We start from the raw sequence: 27317 nt of genomic DNA, 5'->3' as shown, positions 1-27317 counted from the left end.
AAAAATCGAAACGATACCCAACCCTACTTTTGCGGGGTGCAAATGTTCCTCCAAAACAAGTCCCTTCCTGAGACTATTTAGCAGAGACACTGTCGCTGCGTCTGGAGCTGGGGCAATTCTAGGATCAGACCTTTACTTATATTACCACTGCTCTGAACTGCCTTGCACTATATTTATTTTTATTATATATTTAAATCTTAAATCTCAGACTATACTGATATTGCACTATCCCTTCCCTCTCTTCAATTGTTATTGTATATTTTTTGTAAATTTCTATTGTATTGCTGTTATACTGTATACTTCACAGTATTTTTTTTTATATGTCTTGCTGTCCTTTCAGTCTTTATTCTTTATATGTTAAGTGAGTGTTGTACTTTGAGAGCAAAGATTAACCGGAGTCAAATTCCTTGTTTTTTTACGCAAACCTGGCCAATAAAGCTGATTCTGATTGCGATTTAGGGGGGCTCAGCCCCTAATGAGAATGTGACACGGATACAGTGGCCCCCGCGCTAACGCCGCCTTCCCACTGGCACTTGAACTCAGCTCCGATACGGCTACGAAACGACCGGAAGTCATTCATTTCCTATTGGAGATTCGCAGACCCCATGCGAATGGGTTAGAACGAGTGCGGTGCGGAAAAAAATCATGTCAGTTGGTCTCTTGCGACAGGCTACGGACGGTTCCTATCCGACAATTCCAGGGGAAGTTAGCGTTGCTATGGTACTGATGAACAAATCAGAATTCTTCTAACTTTTAATAAAATAAATAATGATTTCATAACGATAAGTTGTCATGATTTCCTACCATTATTAGGGCAGTTAATACAATTAAAATGTATAATTATATATTAGTGGCCGTTTCCCTCAACCCGCTCATTCACATACAGCCAGAATTCATTCATTCCATGAATGATGGCAAATCGTCGGCTGGTCAACGCTCTTGCTGTTGCTCTCCTATACTGGAGACGCAAGCAGAAAAAGAAGAGCTCTGTGTGGGTGAAATACTTTCTATTTATATCTCTATAGCCCTCATCAGTCACAGTAATAATGACCAATTTGACACAATGTTCTAACATTCAGCAATTGTAGTTGCTTGCGTTTCACTTTGGGTTCTAATCTGCGACATGAAATTACCAACGTTAAACTCCCAACCGTCTCCTGCTCTCCCTCTGACAGATCAGATAGAGACTCAGCCAAAGGCGGGAGTCTGGCACAACCACCTCAGATTGGCCGACATTACGTTTCCGTTAACCCTTTCCTTGACTGGGTTACAGGTGCATATCATCGGCGACAGCCACACTGGATATATTAAACCTGTTTCAAGCCCGTTGAACCTGTAATTGTTTGTCCTCTGTCACTAACAGACAAGTTCCCAAACTCTAACTTGAAGCACTAATATTGAACAAGGGTCTAAAATCGCCAATGGTCCGGAGCTTGAGATTGTGATTGGTTCAAAGAAACCTTCTATCCCAGAATGCATCTATGGTGTAGCCAGACCTTACTCCCCAGTGCTGTGGAGATAGGTCTGGCAATGCGATACAGTATATGACAGCAGCCAGCAGCCAGCTTATATAAATATATTTGCACCAGGTGTCGTACATGAAGAGCGGGGAGTTAACTTGAGTGTGACTGTCCCCCGAGGGTTATCAGGCCCTTGGCAAGCCATAATTAAATTGACCAGGGCTCGACCGTTCAAGCATTTCCATTTCTCACTGCAATTGTTTGCTTACACCAAAGGCCCTTGAGACGATATTGGAGGGGGGGGGGTGTATGGGGAAAACCACAAACACTTAAGCGTATTAATTAACAAGGGGTCGAGGAATCAAATGGGTGATAATAACTCGCCGTGGTCCTGTTATCAAAGCCGTGTCACATTTAATAACCAGATGTATCAAAGTCTGGAAGCTTCCGTGTGGCTCCGTGGTCCTTTAATCATGTCTGTGTTGTAGCTGGGAAGCTCTCCGGTGGCGGAGGTGTCGCTGGCTCGCCGAGGCAATCTCAACACTGGGGTAACAACTGGGCACCATTCACAGTGTTAATACGCTGCTAACAGCCCACACTGGGACCGCTGCATGCTGTCTGATGATTTACAAGACTCCATTTTCAACAGTTTTTTTGTACTGTCTTTACTTTTACATGTTCTCCCTTACATTTTTTTGCTCAGATCAGATTTTTTGTTTGGCTGTTCACATGACCTTTTAAAATGTGGCCTATATCAGGTTCCAGTGGGAACTGTTTGCGGTTTCGAACTGACCCGCATGATCAAAAGAACAATACCAATGACATCAGACGCAGCACGCTGCTGCACTAAACTTATGGAGGAAGTAAGTATTTTCACTTTTATTTCAAAATGTTTGTGTAATGGCAGCCGTAACATTAATGAGCATCCACTAGTTAGGTCTAACACCTCCCTCTCCCTCCAGTGACTTGCTCCATCACTGTTCTCCATGTTGTAGGCCTAGTCAAGTTTTTAATGTTACTGTCTGTGTCTCGGGCTAACTCCCACCGGAGCAGAATTGTGACAAATGTCGATGTAGATTGACGTAAAAGTCACATCAAATCCCCCTTGGTTGTTCACACTGCGGCCGCATTGAAAAAAACCTGACCTGGGTCTGATTCAGGACCACATATGGAAGTGGTCTAAATCTGATTAAAAAAAAATCTGATCTGGGCAAGATTTGAGTGTTCACACTACTTCTGAAGAAGTCTGACCTGGTCACTTGACCCCCATACTTGGCCGTAATGTAGAGTGTGCACACCGCGCGTACACTTTGCTTCTCTCATCTCACGGTGATGTTGAACTGCATGTGCCGATGCCACTTAACCCAAATGCCCCAGCAGCAGCACGGGAGAGGAGAGACAGAAGAGCATCATCTATAGTGAGGTCATCTCGGTCTAATGTTAGACTACATTGCAAAAATATCACCATGCATTCATAACCTCGTGATTCAGTGAGAGTGAGCCCAAAACATCGGAAAGTATGTTTTTGTGACATTTCTTTATTTACATTTTGATAAAAAGAAAAATCAATAGCAAACGCTGGTCTCCTTGGCTGTGAACCGCTCCTGGCGTGCGCCCATGGATGTATTAAGAGCGTGCGCCTAGCAAATCTGCCATTATAATAGCAATCCGCCATGGAACAAGCGCGCCTGCTTTTAAAGGGAATGTGAGATAACGCTCCGATTGGTTTATTGCACGTTATGCCCAAACCACACCTATGAATTAATGTAGCTACCAACCCATTTTAGATTTGTGTCGGGCACAAGACTCATTTATCCCGCTGGTATGATAGCAACAGTGCCCCGAGATCCGCCCACAAAGCTACTTGCGTTTGGCGTTTGATACTTGCGTTTCAGATCGTTAAAATAGGACCCCTAGTCTCATTTCACAATATCTATTTATATTGATATATTTCCCATTCATACATCTATGTACACATGGATATCAATGTGTGTTTTATGCTTGTATACATATGTTTTCTTTGTCTTTGTGAAGCACTTTGAAACAACATGAAACTACAATTTCACTGAACAAAACAAGACTAAAATGTCTAAAAAACAAGAAACTATAATTTTACTAAAACCAATGACCATTCTCGACAAAAACAATTATGGTTTATAGCACGACAGCTTTCAGTGACTTACTTTGGGGTCCTCAGGGAAGATATTGTCCACCAGGCGTTTGTACCTCGGCCTGAGCGGCCCGCAGCAGCCACACACTCCTGCAACACACAACAACAAAGACACGCCCATTAGCAAAGGGCACACACAGCTGACATTCTGTCATAAACTGCTGCCGTCAGGTGTGACTGAAGAAAATGTGCATCAGATAAAGGCTGCAGGAAGCCTAGAGACGAGAACATTTTGATGAAAATGGAAGCTTCAAAGACTTGAGACACACTTCACGTAAAAAAATATAAATATTAGACTGTCCTATTTTTACGATTGTAGAGCAGATCTCCGTAGCATACGCACCACTACAAGCTGCTTTCGTGTCCGGTGTCGCCAGTTTTACTGATTATAGTGAAAGCGTAGCGTCGGAATATCCGTTCCACATACGTTACGCATGCAATGTAGCCGGCCCGTTACTGTACATTTCTTCCTGACCACCACAGACAGAGGAAGAATTCATAGAGCCGCGGTTATACATGTAACTACCGCCTGGATTTGTCGTGCTAAAAGAGTAGCAGTAAACCAGTAAAAGATTTGTCAATGTTCCTTCCGAATCAATGAGCGTGGCCGTCAGAAATGACATGAAATGTCAGTGCTTTTGAGTCTGAAGGAGCCGCAGACCACAACTGAAAGGTCACAGCAGCAATCAGCTCCTCTGACAAACGATCAATGAGGAAAGCATTTTAGCATCAGTGACCAATCTCATCAAGTTCAAACTAGAGATGTTCCGATACTGCCTAAAACGCTGGTATCGGGAAGCACTGGAGTTTATGCACCGATCAGATATCACGTAATAAAGCCCTAAAGAAAAAATACGTTAAAGTAGTTTATCTATGTTCTTTTTCCGTTATAACTGACTGTCAAACTGCAGAATAAAAGAACGTTCTGTGGCATTCATGTTTCACAAAGAGTTTAACCTGAGCCAGACCGACAACAAATATAGAAATCATATCACATCCATACAGGGATAGTATACCATTCTTAAAACATAATAAAATATATGACACACTGGTATCGGATCGGTACTCGGTATCGGCCAATACGCAAGTTCAGGTATCGGAATCGGGAAGCAAAAAATGGTATCGGACCATCTCTAGTTCAAACATATCAAAAAAGGGAACAAACTGGGCCGAAAGAACGCAAAGATGCTGAACCCTAGCCACTCTGTTGGAAAACAGCACTACTCTATCGGCCTTCGAGCAGAAAGACACAAGCAAATCATCAAATTCTCTCCAAAAATGTTACTTTTCTGTAACTACTTTTGCCATTCCATGCTAAAAAAAAAAAAAAAGTCACCCAACTAGAAGTTGTCAACTATTTTCCTTTAAGTTCTTACAACGTGCAACAGCCAATCACAGACATTATTAGATCTTGGTAGAAGCATGCTGCGTGCTTATTGGCTCACTGACGCTGATGAGATTTACTCCTTTGGGTATTAAACATTGGTATTTAAAGACGAGGCATTTTTCGGCACTCGATACTAACGAGGCAATTTGGTCAGTGCCTAAAAAGTATTGAATTCGGTACACAGCCCTTCAACCAGTGGTGTAGCCTACGTGATACGCAGGTACACGGAGTATACCCACTAGGAAAGGTCAAGGACTCCCGTATACCCACTTACAAAAACGCCAGGATAACGTTACGTAACGATGATTGTTTTGTGAGAGAACCTTCACACTTACGTTCATAAAATCCCCCTGTCTGTGCTGTGAGTCGCCTAGGAACAACTACACTGTTGCTTGGCGGTTGTTCTCTGCGCAAATTTGAAATTAACTAATCTTAATCACTAAAGAAGATATATGAAACGAAAGCTAATTCAAACGACACTCTCTCAGTGTTTTGGTAAGACTGCCCCTGAAGCTGTACTGCCGCTTCGAGTGACACCGCAGCAGATGTTAACGTTACAGAAACTACAGAAAATGAGCCAGATGAGGCTGATGCTTTACACAGTACCGTTACAAAAAAACCTATGGGGTTGTCGCTCTGGGACGGGCGAGTCTAATGCTGGGAGGGAAAAAATTACAGTATACTCACTACAAAAAACTAGACTACACCACTGCCTACAACTATTAAATTAAAGGCATGCTATGTAACGTTTCCCTCTTCGGTCCCCCTACAGGTTGTCTCATTGGAACTACAGCTTGCACGGCTGTAGTTCCAATGAGACAACCTGTAGGGGGACCGAAGAGGGAAACGTTACATAGTATGCCTTTAATCGGCAACAACTTCGACAATCTATTAATCCATTTGAGTCAAAGTACAACGTGTGATTCCAGCTTGTTAAATGTGAATATTGTTCTAGTCTCTTCTCTCCTCTGTGACAGTAAACTGAATATCTTTGAGTTGGGGACAAAACAAGACATTTGAGGACGTCATTTTGGGCTTTTTGGGAAACACTGATCCACATTTGTCCCCATTTTCTGACATTTTAGAGACCAAACAACTAATCCATTCATTGAGATAATAGATAATAATCCACAGATTAATCGACTATGAAAATAGCCGTTAGTTGCAGCCTTAGATCCAACCGAACACGTCTGAAACCAAAGCAAAGTTCTGCCTGGTTACCTGTGAGAGTCACCTTATCTCCTCAGACCCAGAAAATGAACTTTAGGGAAGCGGGGGAGGGACTTCATTTCCCACGAGCCCCTTCTCAGACAAATTTATGTAAGGTAGAGGGTACCCTGGGAGCTTTGTAAAGACCTCTCAGGCGATGTTAGGTCACCTTAACACCTGTTGAGTTAGACGGCAGCCCCCCCGGGGGTCTGGAGAATAATCAGCTTCATTAAAGCAACCTTTGCAGAATGAGGGCTTTAAAGCGTTCATTATGGATCCTGCCATTGCCCGTCACATTAGAGCGCGGAGCAGCGGGGGAGCTGCTGTGGGAGTATTACTGTGACCAGGGGATTTCAGCTCTGAGGGTGAAGATCTGAGAAAGAACAAGTCTACGGACCTTGTTCTGGGTGGTGAAGCACAAAACAGAACGACGACAGTAGTTAACTTCAAGAATGCCTTTCAAAGACTATCCTTCTGCTAGAGCCGTTAATCATCAGGCTTTGAAATAGTCTCACATTGCCAGACCCTACTCCACAGCTTTGTTGAGTAAGGTCTGGCTATGCCACAGATGCATTATGGGACAGGAGAAAAAAAAACACTCTGGGTTGTTTGCATTTCTTTATACCAACAGTCATCTTGGGCGGCGCTAACCTCCGGACACAGTGACGGTTGCTCTGCTAAATAGTCCCGGGAAGGAACTTGTTTTGGTGGAACATTTGCACCCCGCAAAAGAAAACGCCACATCCGATATTAAATGAAGCTAACTGTTGACACAATACAGTAACGTGAGCTATTTAAATTAGCTGGATACATGGTTAAACCTCATTGGCTCTTACCAGAGTATCTCCGTGTGTACTTCGTCCACAGCAATCCCACCAACCGGTCCCAAAACCTCCCAGTTAGAGAGGAAATGCCCTAAACATATTCTTGGTAAAAATGTACCATCATTCCCTGAAAGAACCAAGCACGCCTGCCTTGTTGCACGATCCAAATGTTCTTTAAAACTTGACATTTTTAGCGTGTAGCTTCCTAGCTTGAAGTTTGTTGTTGTTTCCAGAAGAGACCGGCAACACACAGAGGGTGAAAGGAGATGGACATCCGTCCGTCATACGGCGCCACCGATTATCCAGACCAATACGATCAGGCTTAAAAGTGACTTAACGATGGTTATATACCAGCTAAAGAAATGCTTTTGGAACATAACTAGTAGCAGTTATTGGCTGATTTTAGGTTATCACAGATTCAACAATTCAAGACATTAGACACCTCTAATATGTATATATAGGCATATTTAAGGCCCCTTGTAGCGCTTTTTCCTCACTACAGCAACATTATGGCAGCCTGTGCTGGTTATTTATATCTCTAATGACCTCCACACTTGAAAAAGGTGAAGATGCATATATGATTACGCACATGTAAGCCCACAAACGCATGCTGGGCTCTTGCAGAGTCGCAGCGTGTGTGTGCATGTAGACGTTGAAGATGAAGTGAAACCACCTGGGAGGCTGCGCCGAGCGTTCATGGACAGCAGATGGATCGGCCCCGGGGACAGAGCTGCAGAGACGGAGGGGATATGACAGCTTTTCTATTTCCATCCTCATTATTCGGCCTCTGATTCGCTCGTTGCAGCCACTCAGGAATGAAAATGAAACGGCCTATTTGAGAGTTGTTTGGGTTAAGTGTCTGACTGATAGCCTAGTAATCTAGACGCACCCTAGCGGCAGCAAATGTAATTTGCAGCCAGGGAGGTTTAGGCCCTCTCTCCGTTGGCTTGCGAGCTGGAAAAACCAAACTCTAGTCAGGCCAATCACATCATGTATAGAGTCGGTGGACGGGCTTATGGCTGCTGCTGCTGGGAACAGCGGTCTTCTGGAAGACTTGGAGTTCAGCTTTTCTTTGAGAAAAGAACAGTTACGGATACGGCAAAAGTGTAATCTATCAACTAGCGTTGCTCTGGTTGGTTGTAGAGCTATCCTATTGCGTGCAGAGGGAATTTGAAAGACAACCGTTTATCCCGCCCCTCAGATTGAGCCCTGCCAATGGAGTTCCCAGACCCAACATCTGGATGTGGGTCTGGCTTGTCAGGCTATCTGACTGAGGGAATGTGAGAGCAATTATGACAGAATACCTGGTGTAATACTTTGTGCTAATGTTCTCAGCTGGTCGGCAGGAAGAAAGTTCAGTCAATCTTGAAATGCGGCAAAGAAGAAATATTTGTAAAATTGAATTTCGGACAGATTTTTGAGGACTGCAGACTAGGGGGTGACCCCGAACAGTCGAATGTTCAATGCTTCGATGGAAAGAACCTGATTCAACTGCCAGTCTCACTGTCGCTGTAGCTGGATGTCATCTGTCACAACCGGGAGAAACCATCTGCTGATGAAGTCTTTGAGATATGGTTCAAGTTGTTTTTTTTAAGTTTATTTCATTCTTTCCGATTTGTCTAATTTATTTGGCCTTTTGGATATTTCTCCAATTTAATATGGAGCTGTATCGATTTCCCCCCCCCCCCACCCCTACTGTTCTTTGGATAAAACAAGCTAATCTGAAGACGTTTCCTTTAACGTTGGGAACTTCTGATGGGTCCATTACGCTTCCGACACCGGCTACATTTACATCGTTACGTTTTGGTTTTCAAGCAGAGTTTTGACCCAAAAGTGATCTCCATGCACAAGTGTTTTTAGCTCCAGTAGAAGAACTAATCTCCATTGAAACTAACACGCCCAAACCAGAATATCATTCTCGTATACTGGGCACATACGGTCACTGTCGGTGTTGCCAAAGGTCTCTGTTTGTGGCCGTTGAGACTGCAACACAACCCCGCAGATTCCAAACTAGGGCTGGGCAATATATCAATGTAAATGTTGCCACAGACTAAACACTAAAGTGATGCAGAAAAACAATCGTCAGTTGCCGCCCCAGTCTTCCTTTTAAAGTATTCTTAAGCTTTTTATAACGCTTTATGGTCAAATATATTCCCTGCACCCACAATCCGACTGCATTCAGCCCCGGTAAACTTGTTGTGCGGAGGCACCAGTGGTGGAAAAAGGAATGACAGCGGCTCCGGATTACATTAAAACCCATTCTGGCTAAGAGCATCATAGCTGCAATACTGTAATAGAGGCGATGAATCAATTCGAGCGTCCAGCAATAGATCTGCAGAGAAGGCTGCATAATCAGAGCGCAGAGAGGGCCTCTCAGATCCAGAGATTGTGGTGGTCACACGGACTCATAAATTACACCCCAACACAACTTACTCAGCTGGCTGAGAAGAGCCCATTACAGAGGATCAAATCCATCATCCTGCTGCGAGCAAACACAAAGGCAGGGAGGAATTTATAACAATGTAAACGCTTACACAATGGCCCACTGTCACACGAAAAGAGATATCATTTCAAACATATACCACAAGGGGAGACTCACAGACTTTTTTTTTTTTCCTCAGATATTTAAGACACTATGAGAAACGAAAAAAATGCTTTATCATCACGTGTTATCATCTGAGTCGGATAAATCACGTAGCCGACTGCTGCTCCGACCCGAGCAGCACCTGAGCAGAGGATTAACATAGTCTAGATTTTTTTTAATTGATTCTCACAGAGGAGACCTGGATGAACACGAACACATAAAAGCACTGAATGAATAGACCGAGTGGAAAAATTCTGAGAAACAAACACATGCAGCCTGAAACTGAAGGCAGCAGCTCAGGCTGTATGCTGGAAACTGAATAGAAAATGTACAGTTTGATGGTTTATATTAAACTGCGAAAGGACATAGTAGTACACATATTTAAGGCCACTTGTAGCGCCTTTTCCCAACTAAAGCGACATTATGGCAGCCTGTCCTTGTTATTATGCCCTTCACACTGGAAAAGGTGAAGATGCATATATTAATACACACCCACACACACACGTAAGCGCACTCACACATACGTAAGCACACGCACACACACACACGTTTCGAAATGTTTGGAATAATAATGCCAACACAGATTATCAAAACGGTAATTTTTGAAAAAATATTTTTTTTTTTAAGTAAAGACTGTTCTAGCTTTTCTATCATTTTGAACCTGACTTCATCCAGTGTTCGCATTTCTGTTCTGCTGTGTGAGCAGGTGCGAGCGTACGAGTAGTGAGTTGTTGGGGGCTAAAAATAGAAAAAGAAAGAGGGAAAAGGAGATGCCATGTCCAGGGATGCGACAGCAGTTAAATAAGTGGATGGTGAAAGGCAACAGGTGGGATTTAAAGTGTGACGTCTGTGCTTGGAGGCTTGCAAATATTCATGTTAACAGACTAGCTAGTGTTACTTTGCTAACACTGGGAATGTAGCAGCCAAATGGGGGTTTACCATGGAATCATGCATGGATTTGCTACCAAACTTGCAAATATTCATGTTAACAGACTGTTCTCATTGTTCTCAGACTAGCTCGTGTTTGCTAGCAGCTTAAGTGGGGTTTACTGCTAGCTTAATGCAAACCAATGTTGCTTATGGCTACATTTAGATTTTGGTTAAACCCTATGGTACCAATCCCATGCATGACATATCTCAATTTTATTAATGTAAAATAATTGGTAAATATAAGTTAGCATGCACAATAAATGACAAGCTGGAAAACATAACTTATGCAATAACTCTGGTTTACCATGGAATTATTAATAGATTTTGTTTTACCATTAGCTGTTCATGTTAGCTGTGCTGTCAGACATGTACAGGCTGTAGTTACATCTGTTGGGTGACATGGAAGCTGTAATTACAGGGTCACATCTCTCTCTTTAAAGGTCTGTGCTAAGTGGCTCTCCGTATTTGTACTTTTTAGAATCCAAAATGTGAATGTAATTTCAACAGCAGCACAACCTTACTGCATAATACTTGTCTTATCTGCTGCCATCACCAGGCTGGTAAGAACTGAATTTAGGCTGCTATATTTAACAGTGAGTTCATTTCATTCAGGTGTGAGGATGGTGGATCAGGAAAGACAGGGGAAGGCAACAGGTAGGTCTAACATTAGGTGGAAGTGTAGGGGGAGCCACTTGATACCAACAGATTCATTTCTTCATATTATTAATATGGAAAAACTAATACAGAAAATATATTACATAATGTTTGTTTGACAATATGTCTTAGTGGAGAGGAACACAGGCAAGGACTGAATGAGACAGACATGAGGTCGGCGATGACATCAGGTAGAGATGAGACCAGTGATGACATCAGGTAGAGATGAGACCAGTGATGACATCAGGTAGAGATGAGACCAGTGATGACATTAGGTAGAGATGAGACCAGTGATGACATCAGGTAGAGATGAGACCAGTGATGACATCAGATAGAGATGAGACCAGTGATGACATCAGGTAGAGATGAGACCAGTGATGACATCAGGTAGAGATGAGACCAGTGATGACATCAGGTAGAGATGAGACCAGTGATGACATTAGATAGAGATGAGACCAGTGATGACATCAGGTAGAGATGAGACCAGTGATGACATCAGGTAGAGATGAGACCAGTGATGACATCAGGTAGAGATGAGACCAGTGATGACATCAGGTAGAGAAGAGACCAGTGATGACATCAGGTAGGAGTTCTATTAGACCACACAAAACTAAATGTCCAGTTCAAGCTCCGAGTCCTCTTCACATTCGTTTCATTTTGCACTTTAACGTCAGTGTTGCTTACAGATGAAGTCTGATTACATCTAATGCCAAATCAAAATAATTTAACATGTTTTGTTACATGCTATTAGGAATGCCATCAATGAGGATTTATTTATTGTAATGAAAATAAAGTACATTTATATATGTATATAGATACCATATAATTATTTATAATTATGCTGGGCCTACAGGGACTGATATACTTTAAAATAAACTTTTATTATTTAAACCCCATACATGATGATGTCCGGCACATTTATTTTACTTTACTTTTTTTTTTTTATTTTTTTTTTGCGCCAAAATTGTTGCCGCATACCCCTCTGACACTGGGTAGTTGCGCCCCTGAATACAATACAGAGTTATAGCTCACTTTCTTTCTTTACTGTATTCTATTTTAATCGATTTAAAATGTTTGCATATCTTTTGCAGCTGTCGAAATTGCGTAAAAATGCAAATTCCTTTTAACGCCACCAATTTATTTTTTTAACACGTCATTAACGCACACACGTTCTGTTATTTCGCTCCGTAGTTTGGGAAATTGGGAAGCGATGCAGTAAAAAACAAAGCTTCTTGAGCAGAAATGGATAAAGTTGAGTTTCAAAGCCCTTCCAGATGGATTCTCTTCATAAGTTATTTGTATGCAATGTCGATGTGAACTGAGCTACAACCGGAGTACGTCCAGGCTCAAATATCACTTAAAGGGGAACTATGCAGTTTTTTTAGCTTAATTTACCTAAACTGAACAGGTCATTGGAATGGTTACATGACTTTTTTCGGGTTGAATGGTGGTCGTCTCGCTCCCCCCTAGCACCTGTGAGCGGAAAAACCACCCTCGCAACTTTGGGCCGGCGGAAGTATGGCGTGATATCAGGTCTCGCGATGTAACGGATTACTTCACGGCACTGCACACATTCAGGAACCAGCTAACAAGGTAGCCATGGAGGTTTTCACACTATCGTCATGGCTGAGCCGACAAAAAAGAAGCAGAAAGCTAGGAAAGCATTGTCGGAGGAACAGAGAAAGAGGAAACGGCAGACTGACTGAGAGAGGAGTCAGACACGAGGAAACATAGGAGCTGCCAAATATCTATTCTGAAGCTGTAGGGGGGGCTCTATAGAGAAACCTGTAGGGGGGGCTCTATAGAGAAACCTGTAGGGGGGGCTCTATAGAGAAACCTGTAGGGGGGGCTCTATAGAGAAACCTGTAGGGGGAGCTCTATAGAGAAACCTGCGGGCCAAAAAGCCTGAAAACAGCAAAGAAATGGCCAAAACTGCATAGCGCCCCTTTAAGCATTAACAATTGAACAATATCCCTTTTAAAGTACATTTAGAACAGATAAAAAAATGGGCTATTAATAAGCGATTAATCGCGAGTTAAATATGGACAATCGTGATTAAAAATGTTGATCAATTGACAGCCCTAATATATGTATTTGACCTTTGTTAAGCATGCTTTACTCCCTCTCTGCTTTAAGGGTGCTACACAAAAATAAACTGCATAAAAATAGGGCTCAAATAAAGCTGTGAATGGGACATGATGGAGGGGTTTGGCGTCCGACCTACCGGAGTTGAGCAAGCCTCGCCTGTTGGAGGCTCGGCTGTAGTTGAAGGCTCCGTCGGCCTCAGTGCGCGGCACCTGCCTGTACCTCCGCAGGATCCCCCGTCTCAGCAAGACACAACAAGACGGCATGACTCAAAGGTAACTTCGATCACACTGTGGATTTTTAGCAGTCAGACATGGGAGTCAAAAAGCCTGGCTCTTCAGAACGCCACAACGTAAATCCACCACGAGTTAGTCAGGCTGTCGTTTTATCAAAAAGTTCCCGCTGCATCTCGCCAGGTAAGACCAACCAATAGACGCACCAACAACAACACTGCAGCTTCAGCTCTCTACAGATCCGTCCTGCCACAGGAAACATCATCTCTCTGATGAACAACACGCTCCGCCAATGGGACGTCCGCGTGAGCCGGGTGTCTGTCAGCACCTGGGATTACCCCCTCATCCTGACAGAGAAGACGAGAAGCCGCTGGGTCTAATGCGAGGCCTGTCGGCAGCGGCTCGGGTTACCGGCCTCCGTGTTCACAGGAAAATGTGATCCAGCACACAGATGGAAGACAAAACTGAAACCAGGAAAGACTCAAGAGTTTTCTGTGACTTCACACAAGTGATCCCGATCAAGGAGCTCAAAGGGACAAATTATAATGATAATACAAGTGGCCGGGTCCCTGTCGGCCTTCTGCAGTAACTGGATCTCTTCTTATGCCATGTAAACAAGAAACTGGGTTTCCATCATCATGTGAGCAGACAAAGAGAACCCTGGTTAAAGGGTAACTTTTGTAACTTTTTTTCCACCTGGACCCTATAAAGAGACAAACAAAAACCCACAAGGGGACACAAAATGTAGGGGAATTGTGTTTTTTCAAATTGAAAAACGTAACATTTTCTTGAGGAAGGACGCCTAAACCTCCTGCCAAATACACGCGTCTAAGTCTTCCAAAAACCCAGGGAAAATGCTGCTGCTGTTGTTTTCAAAGTGACTGATGGGAACAACGATCTTTGAAATTGCTCCAGTTTTGAGAACGACTCGAAACAAGCAGATGTAACGTTAATGGCCAATTATACAAGTCCGACCGGGCAATCTGATTGGTCAACTAGACATTCAGAACCTGCTCCAATCAGCATGACAGCACACCCAGAGCCATTTGCAGAGTTGATTTAAAGGTCCCATGGCCTGACAATGTCACTTTATGAGGTTTTCTAACATTAATATGAGTTCCCCCAGCCTGCCTATGGTCCCCCAGTGGCTAGAAATGGTGATAGGTGTAAACCGAGCCCTGGGTATCCTGCTCTGCCTTTGAGAAAATGAAAGCTCAGATGGGCCGATCTGGAATCTTCCCTTTATGACATCATAAGGGGAAAGGTTACCTCCCCTTTCTCTGCTTTGCCCGCCCAGAGAAAGAGAGAGACATCATGGCTTGAAAACAAGCAGCATGGCAGTTGGTCAAGGCCACACCCCCTGTTTTTTGAAACATTTTTGTCTATGAAAATAATTCAGGAACCACAGTGAAACAGACACTCGCCGACATATTTATATTCAGTGATTCATCGGGTTAAACTACCCAATGTTTTTACAGCGCTCTGGAGTTAACCGTTACTGGAAATGTTTGGATCACATCAGCTGTGCCACTGACTCGGCGCTGTGTTAAAGGTGCCCTGCCATACAAAACTGTTTTTACTTGTATTTTTTAAAATATGTTAGGTCCATATGTGTTGGTCGTGAATGTGAAAATGAACTGCTACCTCCTCTGTCAGCTCTAGCCACTGAAAAGAAATAAGCGGAGAAATCAGGCCAATTACAAAAGCTGGTCAGTCTGACGTGGTGTTACCTGAGCTCATTACTATTCATGAGCTCATTACTATTCATGAGCTCGCCCAGTTGCGCTGGGTAAAGGATGCTGATAGCCAGGCTCTCACTGGCTAGCTGTTAGCCAATCAGAGTCAAGCAGCTTAGCTCGTTGAATATTAATGAGAACCGGCACTACTCTAGCTGAGTCTTCCTGCAGGCTTTCTATACCACGCTAGAATGGCTTGAAACAAGGTAAACAAGGCATTTTTTACACATAAAATGTTACAGAGTCCATGGTAGAACTTCAGACATTACCACAAAGTGATGAAATACGTGTGGCAGGGCACCTTTAAAAATAGCTGCTACATGTGAATTTCGCGGACGAACAGGAGCTAAATCTATGGAGCAGATATCTTAGTTACAACACTATCAAGCTAGCAAAGCAGTTTTTTGGTTATATGTGCGGTATTTATTCAATTTGGGTAGTCCACCATTATTGCCCATATACATACATACATCCCATATTATTGGCACTTCAGTGATGCGTCGTGCCTAGCCGAATCACTGTCGTGCCAACAATGACGTTAAATCAAACCCTCTTGTGTAACATTGCTTAATTGCGCACCTTCAATTTCCGTCCACTAAAAGTGCTGTTCTGCCACTGGCAAGCTCAGATTATTATTTTAAGAGTCTGAAAACATTATGTACTTAAAAAAAAACCAGAGGAAGGATTAAAGTAATATAGGCGAACGTCATAAGCATGCATCGACAGTGTTTGTATAATTACTCTCCCTATCAGAGTGGGGATAAAAAAGTTCCACACTCCAGCTTTAGGTCTAGATGCTGACAAACGATGGTCATATTTTCTGTTTCCTTTCAGCCAGAAGCATCCACACAAACACCCACAAACACCCCGTCAAAGTAAATCTCACCTCCGGCACCGCTGTGTACTTTCATCTACACCTAAAACCATCTGTGAGGCGCTTAATCTACAAGATTAAAGAGCGCCCTCAGCCCTCCTGATAAATTTCCCGTCCTTTGACAAGCACATGAAAGCCATAACGGCATTCATCTGACAACATCTTTATCCCTCGTTCGGTTCAAGTTTTTTGGGGGTTGGAGACGAGTGTGCAGATTGTTAACGCCCCTGTGGGGGTGACACTGCTCGCTGCCGCCACGCCGTCCTTGGAGAGGAGAAACTGCTAAATCCTGCTGCTAAAGGACTAGATGGAGACAATTTATACATTTAGAGCTGATACAGATCTAGAGAACAATTTTGATTTGATTTATTAAGCACAAAGACAAAGAACACAACAACAATGCTTTATTAAGTAATAAAAGGATATGCAAAAAGAAACCCAGAAAATCCTCAAGGGGCTTGGCATGTTGGGTTCCCTACAATTATTGAACAATACATAACATGAAGAGAAAAATAAAATATAGTCTATGAAAATGGGACAGAATAAAGGAACAATCTGAGGATGCCTTGTAGGGGTGCAGGATTCAGAGAATGTCACGATTTGATTTTCATTTTTAGGCTCACGATTCAAAAATCGATTTTCAATTCAAAAACGATTCTCGATTAAAAAAAAAAAAACGATTCACAGTATGTAAATGTAGTTACTAGGCCTGCACGATATTGGAAAAAACTTACACTGCGATATTTTTTCCCCTGCGATATATATTGCGATATGAAAAAAAGAACAAGAGGACATAGATAGCCCTATTTAGAAATACTAAATCATTCTCAACTATTGGGGTGATGTTGTAGGGGAGAGCATCTACAAAGAAAATAAAAAAGGAAAATTTATTATTATGTGAACCAGTCTTTGTTGAACTTCAATGCTTTACAAAAACCAAGAAGTAAGCGCTGTGATGACTCTTCTGAAGTGAGTTTGGAGAGGAAAATTAGGAAGAAATACACCGGTTGACTGACATGACACCATTGTATTCATATAATATCAATCCAGGCTAAAGTGAATGATATTAATAATGCATGTTGCTTCCTCTAAATGTCAGGTTGTGGTCGACTAGCGGTCCCTGCTTTGGTTGTTTGATAAATGGATCAACATAGATTGTGATTGGTGGTTGGCTGTGCATGCAGAGCCTGCATGTCACACTCTTCAACAAACTGTGTATCCAAGAGGACTTACATCAGTGTAAATGACGTTCTATCAGAAACAGACTGCTGTTGTAGATTAGTGTTACGTTTCCAGCGTCGCAGCTCCGAACCGTAACGTTAGTTGGGACAGGCGCCTTGTTTCTTTAGGCTAACAATGTTAGCTTTAGCCTGGCTGGTAGCAGCTTTCTGTGGTGAAAAATGGCCGGGAGACGTCGTTATTACGCTCCATTAATCAGGTGTTTAGTTTGTCTTTGCAGCGAACATAAAACACTGACTACTGTAGCTTCACTACCCATGGAAAAGCATGTGCATGTCAGCTGCCGCTTACGGTACTTTTCTACAAACGGGAGAGCCTCACTTCCCATAACACCCCCCCGTTGGACTAACGTTACGTTAATCAAAATTAATCGCATACATAATTAACGGTGCCTGAACTGATACTTCTTAAGAAAGTAAAAAAGAAAAAGAAAAAAAAGGGTATTAAACAACAGTCTGTGACATTAAAGAACGGCTTGTTAGGACATTTACAATTACTACAAATGCACCACGAGGCTGTAGTTTACCAGTTTCATTGAACGCACCGTCTGTGTTGTTTCTCCGACGGCAGCTGCAGATTGTTACATCCCGGTGTTGAATCCTCTACAGTAAAACACAGTCACACTTTACACCGTTTAGCGTTAGCTGTCAGCATTTTAACCGTGTTTAATCCAGCTACTAGCTAGCGGTAGGCTAACGTTAGCTGTTGTTGACTATCGTGTTAACTAGCTAGCGGTAGGCTAACGTTAGCTGTTGTTGAGTATTGTGTTAACTAGCTAGCGGTAGGCTAACGTTAGCTGCTGTTGAGTAAAGTGTTAACTAGCTAGCGGTAGGCTAACGTTAGCTGCTGTTGAGTATTGTGTTAACTAGCGTCACATGCAGCGGGGTTTGTGTTTCCTGTAACGTCTGTTTCAGAGCAGCAGAGAGAAGCGCAGACATATCAGTGGCACCAGATTTTCGTCTGTATGCAAACGTCAATATGGAATGGATTCATCTGCGTTAATTTCTTTAACGCGTTATTTTTTCTCAGATTAATTCATCGAAATTAACGCGTTATTTTGACAGCCCTAGATAATACACATTGTGTTTGCAGCCATAGATGTGGCCATATTAACACACTGAACACTTCTATACAAAAGCATGTTCTTTCCCGTCACTTTCATTTTGACCGTGAACGCAGAATTAAAGCTTTAATGCGTAACTTTTTAATATTAATGAACGTCCGTTACATTCAAGCCGTTGCTAAATGAGTTGCTACAAAGCTAATTAAGACTATCAGCTCCACACAACTCTCTCTGGATTTCTCAGTATGGCTATGTTCAGAAGATTGTGGCGTCCGGTGACTTTCCCGCGCAGAAACTTGACTGAAGATAATGACCTCTTCTGAAGAGTCCGTCATGTTTTTTTAATCCTCCGTGTCCTCCTTGGCTACTAGCAACTGTGGGGAGGAGGGGTGGGGGTGGTGCGAGATCACGGAAGGCTTGTGATCCACATTTCACCATTTTCTGACATTTTAGAGACCACACAACTAATCCATTAATCTAGAGAATAATCGTTAGTTGCAGCCTTAATTATTTGGTTAACCTTTTGGTGTATTACATATTAGAATCCTTGGAAACCTGTACACGTTTCTATCCTGCTTCCGTTACGAATCTACGGGGACCAATCACAAACTGGCTTATCCACCTGGCGCGCTATTGGCGGGTTTAACACGATGACGATAGAGAAGCGACGGCAAGCAGCTTTTTGTTTACATTCAACATGACGGCCACCGAAGCAACCCGCTGATGCCGCTGTCGCTGCTACGTCACCCGGATCATTGGTCTGATTGGTTGAAGGACTATCCAATTGCGCCCAGAGTCATTTGAACTATGCACGTTGATCCCGCCTCTTGTGCAGTAGAAAATACAGAGCAGACTCCCCAGACCAAGCTCAATCTTAAAAGATTGAGCTTGGTCTGGGGATAGCCAGACTATCAAATAATGGCTTAATATCTAAATAGTTGGCCATTATTTTTCTGTCAATCGGCCAGTCAATCAGTCAATTGATTAATTATCATTTCAGCTCGATACTGGCTTTGTTATAGTACCACAGTCCATGAATACAGTGCTATTTGTGAACCAAAACAAGACACACTGAGACTGTATATGACATTTAGTCTATTAAAATACGTGTATATCTGACCCAGACTGAAGTTCTCAAACTAAACCCACACAGGACTCCAAAAGACCAACTTCAGAATAAAAAAAATGATCCCACTTTCCACATCTATCTCGAAAATGGCCATTGTAACTGTCAGAGACACAGAGGAGCAGTAAAAATGAAGAATCATAACTCTGGAGTCATGAACAAAAGTTCAACTTCAACACTATCAAAGTGATGGCTGACAACCACAAAGACCTTCTCGTAATGATATGTGGCGGTGAGTCTAACATTTATGCATGAATATCTGTTAAACACACGCACAAAAAGACTTATTTATGCGATTTGCAAATGGCCAAAGTGTTTGTTTGCTTTGAAAACCGTGGCTCTGAATAGCTGGTCGGCTCATTGACTTGCATTACCACGTCCTGCTTTTAAACCCTGAAGGGTACATGCACAAAAAAACAGATGATGACCCATAAATTTACAGCCTCCCTGTCGCTCTGCTTCGGCACCGGCCAGACGGTTATCTAAATTTATACTGCTTAAAAATCTGTTTTTGTCATCTCTCTGCGGCCTGGAGTTCTGGCCGCGTTCAGCAGTCTGTCAGCGGGAATATCTGACCTCAGATTTTACAGGAAGGAAACAAAACTGAAAAAAAAAAACTCCTCAAGGACTCTTTTGTATCTTGTATGAATCGTGGAAAGGTTGACTTACCGCGGTAACACTGAACACGTCATAAACCTAGACCCTATTTATCTTTGCTTTTTCCATTCTTTGATTGATTCTGACCAAGACAGTCATATTTGTCGATTTAATCATGAGTCTTGCTCGCTATGGTGTGCTTACCTGAAAGTAATCCTACAAAATGACTTTCTTGTTTTGTTCTCACTTTATTACTCTGAACTTAAACGTTTTAAAACTCAAGTATTATTTCAGTGATCATATTCTGCTTTTGGGGCCCTATCTTGTACTCGGCGCAGCGCAAAGCCCGACCCAAGTGTCTTTGCTAGTTTAAGACCAGTTGTCAGTTTCCCGTCCAGCGCCCACGTTGTTTAAACAGCAAATGCACCTGGGCCCATCTGTGGCCCATGGGCGTGCTGGTCTTACAGGGAGGTGTGTTCAGGTGCATTCTGGGAGTATTGCTATCTTGAGGCAGCGGGAAGTGATCGCGCCATTGACCAACAAAAACCTGGTCTAAAGTCAATAACGCAGCATTTCATTGTTATTTTAACAGAGCATTAGTAAAATGCGCACCCCCACTATGCTTGTTACACACACAGGGACGCTCAGCAGCACACAAACATGCAAAAGATTAAATATACAAATATTACAATGTGAAAAACTATTATATGATCTGCTTACGCGCTTTTACTTCACACACAAGCAGATCAGTTTCTTCTACTGAAAATCTCTCCTCCCGGTTTAGCAGATCCTCCATCATAACAGCAATGCTCCAAGGTCCAAACGCGCCTGGCTTTTAAAGGGAATGGGAGATGATCTCTGATTGGTTGATTGCATGTTACGCCCAAAACACACCTCTGATTAATGAAGACACTAAGTCCAACCCTTTTGAACCATGTGCCCGGCGCACGGACCCTTTTTTCCGCCGTCAAACTAGCAAAAGTGGATTTGGACACGCCCTAAACACACCTGCGCCAGGCGCTTCACACCATGAACTTAGATCGTTAAAATAGTGCCCTTGGTGTTTTTAGGGTGCATTTTTTGTGTGGTCTTTGATTTGTTGGAGCTGCACTGGGAAGTCAAGCAATTCTGTCTCGTGACAATGCACAAGATTCAACATTTGATAAGTGCCACAGTTTAGGGGTCACTGATAACAGTTCTTTGTAAAACTGAGTCCAGTCTCATGTCCAAACACTTCTGTGACCTTTTCTGAATCAGCAGCATTTGCATTTCTGATGTAGCCACCAATGTATTCACCGATACAACATCCAGATTTGGGCTGAATAATGCTATCCGACCCAACGTTTTGTCCGGTGGTTCTGTGATTCACAGCTGCCTCTTCCAGCTCCAGTTTTGTCAGGGGTGGAGGATGGGTCAAACACAGGACTTTCACCCAGGAGACGTGTGACGTTTCCTTCTGTCCCGCGTGTCACGTTTCCTAAACTCAACCGTCGCTTTCTTCTTTTACTAAACCCAACCCCGTTTTTATTTTCCCAAACCCAACCCATCCGCTGTATACGGCGCTCAAAATACGTACAGATAACACGCCACTTGGCTTAAGAAAGTGGGCGTGTATGTTTACGTGAAGTCATGTTGAACCAAAACCCTGCCAAAGCTTCAGGGGTAGGGGTCATACTTTTCCGTTTACGTTTCACACACGCCAAGATATGGACTGTAAAAAGATTGCATTATTAAAATAAGACTCTCACCTTTTGGTTCCCACAGGAAACTCAACGTTCAGTGACCCGGTTTTGAAGGTGAATCAAAAATCTCCTTGAAACATCCGCTTCCATAAAATGATCTAATCCAATTTACACAAACTGGGTTGCTGGCTGCTTTACATTCATACATTAGGCATCAACCATCTGTCTTAGGCAGTCTCCTTAAGGACTTGACCCCCCCGACACACACATTTGATGTCGGGGTTAAATAATGCATATTCTAGGCCATAAAGAGTTTGTGCATTTCGTGCAGGAGGCCTCTTTATATTCAGCCAATGTCTCAGCCGCGTTCACCTGTCAGGAATACAACACAGTCCTAAGCCAGAGTGTTAGCATTTCTTAGCTTTAAACGTCCCTATATTCAACTGGAATGAGTCCAGTTTTTGCATTGGTCCCATTTCTTGGTCAGATTTTGGACATTGACCTGAGTACTTGTAGTTTTCTTTACAAAAATAAGTATAATAGAATAAAAAAAGCCCCAGAATGGCACGTGAAAATTAAGAAGAAAAGTATTTTCCAACGCATTTGCAGTCCATTTTTTTTTTTTTTTCCTATAGAACTGTAACTTTATCCAGTTTATTTTTCCGAGGCAAATACAACGGGCAGCTACATGCAGGGTCTGACCACGCTGTATTTGTTTGCTACCACCTCACAACCGGCTCTACGTGAGGAAAGCTGTGAAAGGTGGAATTTTCTGAGGAATCCTAGCCAAATCAGTCTAATACATTGATGCCATTGACACAAAGTTTAGGAGCGCAATACTAATGATTCAGTGTGAAGTTCCTATGACGTGACGTTTACAGTCTCAAACACACGGAGCTCTGAAGCAGACCTGGCCATCGCGTAGTAAAAAGCAGTGCAGCTTCAGGTTTATGGACGCGCTCTGCTGTTGACATCCTGCGGCATACACTACCAGTCAAAAGTTTGGAGTCACTTCGACATTTCCATTCCACTCCATTCCAGACAGAATACCAGCTGAGACCAGTTGCATTGTTTTTTTAACCAGGGCAGCAGTTTTTCTGAGATACGCGGGATCGTGTCCCGCGTATCTCAGAAGCAAAGGCTGAAATATGTGGCATTGTAATAGCGACGCATTCTCTAAGGAAGTAGGTTGTTGACAAGCAAAGCATATGTAATGCTGCGGAAAAAAAAGGCCGCGAAATCCTGGAGGGACTGTTAAATGCGTCTCTACCTTAATAACTTTTTAAAATCATTACTACCCTGTATTTTCATGTTGTGTTGCACCTCCTACTCATCGTTGTTAATCGTTCGTATAAATCAGGTTAAACTAAATTGCTTTTTCTGCCCACAGATCCTATTGCACAGCTGGAGTCTTCCTTTATGACATTGTGCAGAATTGCCCTGGTCTGTAGACCCATATCCAATTTGGGGGAACATGCAACATCAAATCTGAATCTTAAGCGTCCTATCCCGTTTCCCTCACAGACAAGACTATTTCTTTAGGGACGGACCTGCCTGCCACCGGCGGCCGCGGTTGGTCGTTGTTTACATCGATCTAAAACAAAAACCTGAACAGCTAGAGCATTCACTCCTTTCGCAGCAGAAAATGAAAGGCTTCCGTCTCATGCGTCATTGCGTTGTACGCTCGTGATGAGGTCGTCACGTTACGTGGCGTCCAGTGCAGGACTGCGTGACACCATTCTGTTGCAGATGAAACCATCAAAACGTCTTTACACTCTGCTCATGAAAATGTGCATGTCTCAAAAACAAAACAAAAAAAAGATACATAGTTAATGTAACTTCTGGAGTGTTAAGAAAGATTTTGTTCATGTTTCTACATTTAGAAATCTTCTCGATCGGTGTGTCCTGCGTGTTTATTTCAACATGACATCGTGACTTCACGTAAACGTGTACGCCACTTTCCTAAAGCCAAGTGGCGTGTTAGCTGTACGCATTTTGAGCTATCCGCGTGGATGTCTACGCTGTATACAGCGGACGGCAGTCTGCAACGTCACAGCGTAAACATACACGCCACTTTCTAAAGCTACATGGCGTGTTATCGCGAGGCTACGGTTGGGTTTAGGAAACGTCACACGCGGGTTGGGTTTAGGAAAACGATCCCCGGTCTCCTGGGTGAAAGTCCTGTGTTTGACCCATCCTCCCCCCCCCCAACCAACCTCCCTGCGCGGATTATCGCCCTTTCGTACTACTCACGACGGCGTCAATTGAGGTCAATGGAGGCCAAACGCCGTTGATAAACACGCTAAAAAGTGAGTATGCGTCTTGATAACACGCCAATAATGGCATACGGATTGGCGTGTCATACATACGCTACTTCATGAGATCAGTCTGATTTATTTAGTAAAATTGGATGAAAACTCAAACCGACTTTTTTTTTTTTTTTTGACACAATTTCAGTACATTTAGTAATTTTTAAATATGTATTGACTCACATAACCTTTTTACTTTTGGTTGTACAGATTTAAGGGATATGAAACATTTGAAGATACTCTGAGAAATGTCATCACAATAAGCAAAAATACCAAACGTAGGCACTGGCGGGCCGTTTCAATAGCATATTGAGTTTATGTTTTTTAACATATTGTGAAAGTACTGTAGATTCTGTTGAGTCCCTTATTCTGGGAGAGCAAAGAGATCTATGTTTGAGCCTCAGACAGAGGTTATTCATGGTCATGTCCCATTATTCATACAGTAGAGCGATTTCAGATGGATTGGATTGGGCATCAGATATCAAATAGTATTGTCTTGAGCTTATTCACCATCCCTGCGGCACTGCCTTATAAACATTCAACCAGAGACCAGAAAAACACCCTGTACCTAGCGATAAATGTGTTACGCTCGAATTGAATTACGACCCAGCTGTAGATGGTGGATTTGTGGCGGAGGCGGTGAAAGATCAGTATTTCTCATTTAAATATTCATGTACGGCAGACAAAGGGGGGGAAATGGAAACGGAGTCAAATGAAATCCCAGGGTTCATGTTCCCGAGACGGAGGCAGAGGAGGACGCAGGTGGCGGCAGCGGAGGACGAGGAGCACGAGGGTGTCACGAGAAACTCGAGCTCAATGGAAGCACTCAGGTGGGAAGGTGTGACATTTTGACGCACACATTTTAAATCTCGGCACAGCAAACGGACAAAAAAAAATGTTGCGTCTAAACCCTTTTCATTCTAGACCACGACTGTATAGAGAAATCCTGATAATTCAAAGGAAAGGAAGTTAAAGTGTAAAAACTATCAGTTATTTAAGTGTGTTACTGTCTGACAAAGGCCCCAACACAACCAAAACATATTGGAGTTAAAGGCCGATCACACCAACAACGATAACTATAACGCTAACTATAAATCTATAGTTTAAAAAATCTTTTCTAACTCCAGTGGACGGTGGAGTCCACACCACGACTATAACGACAACGACAGTGCAGAACGATACAGTTGGGATCACTTTTAGAGCCATTTGATGAACGATAGAAACACAGACACAACCAATCAGAATCCTTCTGAGTTTACAGCATGGCACGGCGGAGAGAGACACTGACAGCCAATCAGAATCCATCTGAGTTTACAGCATGGCACGGCAGAGAGTGACACAGCGGAGAGATTTTTTTCACACAGGTGGTCAGTGGCGTGACTTTTCCCCTCGGTGGGGCTATGATCCTTTAGCACTGTGTATTTTTAAACATCAGTACTTTAAAAGTATTTCTCGTGTCACAGAAACCACAGCGAGTGAATCTTGTATTTGTATTGTATTTTAAATGCGATTATCTTACCGTTGGCGTTTTTTGCGCCCGCTGTTTCCTGGAGAAGGCAGCGGTGTCGCCGCCCCGGGGACCGCCGGTCAGACTTTTTTGGTTCATAAAATGTACCCAAATTCACAAATATGTTGGATATTGCTACAGACATTCCTGTAATCGTACGTTGAAACGTCTGCTGTGATGTATTATTATCAGCTGGAGCGTGCAGCGTGTGCTGAATGTCGCCGTTTGCAGAACGTTATGGTTCAGCAGTGTGGATGCTCACATCGTTATAGTTATGGTTCTTGGTGTGGACGGCCCTTTAGAGTGATTTCCGAGAGAGAAGTGTTTTTTTAGGGTTGTTGGATAGCCTTGAATTCCCTTGCTGATTCATTGTGATATTTGGATGTACCAAAGATTTTCGATTTTAAGTTTAAGACACAATGTTCTCGGGATTTTTAACGGATTCACGATGCATCGTTACATCCCTACTGTTAAATGTAACCTAGACATCATAGAAAAACACATTTAGCTCAGTTTTAACAGACATTTTGAGATTTCTTGTCCTGCAAATCACCAACCAGGTCCCGCCCGTCAATTTTTCTTAAAAAGGATGCTAGCAGCAGGATATAAGGCCATTACATCAATCATCTCAACATGGTGTCTAAACCATCACAATTTACTTAAATGAACAACATGACCTCCGGATCAAGCAGTGCATTGCTGAAAAATCCACAGGAACTGCAAAATGACGACTCGGCAGGGAGCAAAAAGTTTAAAGGGGTTTTCAGCACTTTAGGCTACCGGGGGTCCTACTCAGTACCAGAGAGGTCTGGCTTATAGTGAGGACCCTGAGAGTACATCCAGTGACATTTGGGCCTTTACAAAACACATTAAAACAGAAGCGCCCCTGTCTCCAGCCGGGCGGTTTCATCAGTCTGCCACCGAGGGGGTAGCTCACGCTGAACAATGACTCCAACGGACGAGCCGGGAGATCCATCAAAAGCGGCGGGGACGAGGATGATTGCAACGCTGGCTCATCCATCTCGAAACGAATCACAGCCACCGCCAGGGAGAAATCAACCACGGTAGGAAAGAAGGAAGAGGGTGAGAGGAGAGGTGGAGAGAGTCAGGGGGGAAAGAAGAAAGGGAGTGAGAATAGGAGGCATGGAAATAGAGAGGGGAAAAAATATATGAAGGATGCAAGGAAAGAGGGATGAGAATGGAATTAAAAGGAAGACAGGAGAACATTGAGAGTGGTGGAAAGGAGGAAGGAAGGAGGGATGAAAGGATAGAGAGATGGGGAGGAGGATGGGAACAGATGGAGCGTGGGAGGTGGAGAAGAAAGTGATGCAGGAAATATATAATTAATGAAAAAGCAAGAGGGATAAGAAATAAGATGGCACGAGATAAGGGAGACAAAGACCAAAGGAGAAAGACCCAGAGGGTGTCAAAAAAGTGAGAAGAAAGGATTGATGGATGGATGGATTAATGAATGGAGGGGAAGAAGTAGACGATGAGAGAAGAGGCTGGTTGGGCTATAAAGTGAAAAATGAGCCCAATATTCTGTCTGTTGTCCCTCCTCCGTCCAGCCTCCATCCTCCCCTCCACATGATTCAACTCTGAAGAGGCTGAAGACCAGGACATCCATCATCAAGCTGATGTCCTAAAC

At 43.0% G+C, this 27317-nt stretch overlaps 1 protein-coding gene across 1 annotated transcript in view; it reads right to left on the bottom strand.

Annotated features, from left to right (window-relative positions):
• Window positions 1-27317, bottom strand: part of efr3a (EFR3 homolog A (S. cerevisiae)) — a 160776-nt gene that overhangs the window by 92352 nt on the left and 41107 nt on the right. Inside the window, exon 3 of the mRNA XM_078265096.1 lies at window positions 3644-3720. Within this exon, the coding sequence (XP_078121222.1) occupies window positions 3644-3720 (77 nt within the window). The remainder of the gene's footprint in view (window positions 1-3643; window positions 3721-27317) is intronic.

This window comes from Sander vitreus, chromosome 12 (genome assembly GCF_031162955.1).
Source record: "Sander vitreus isolate 19-12246 chromosome 12, sanVit1, whole genome shotgun sequence".
Classification (NCBI taxonomy): domain Eukaryota; kingdom Metazoa; phylum Chordata; class Actinopteri; order Perciformes; family Percidae; genus Sander; species Sander vitreus.
This window is presented reverse-complemented; position numbering and strand designations above follow the sequence as displayed.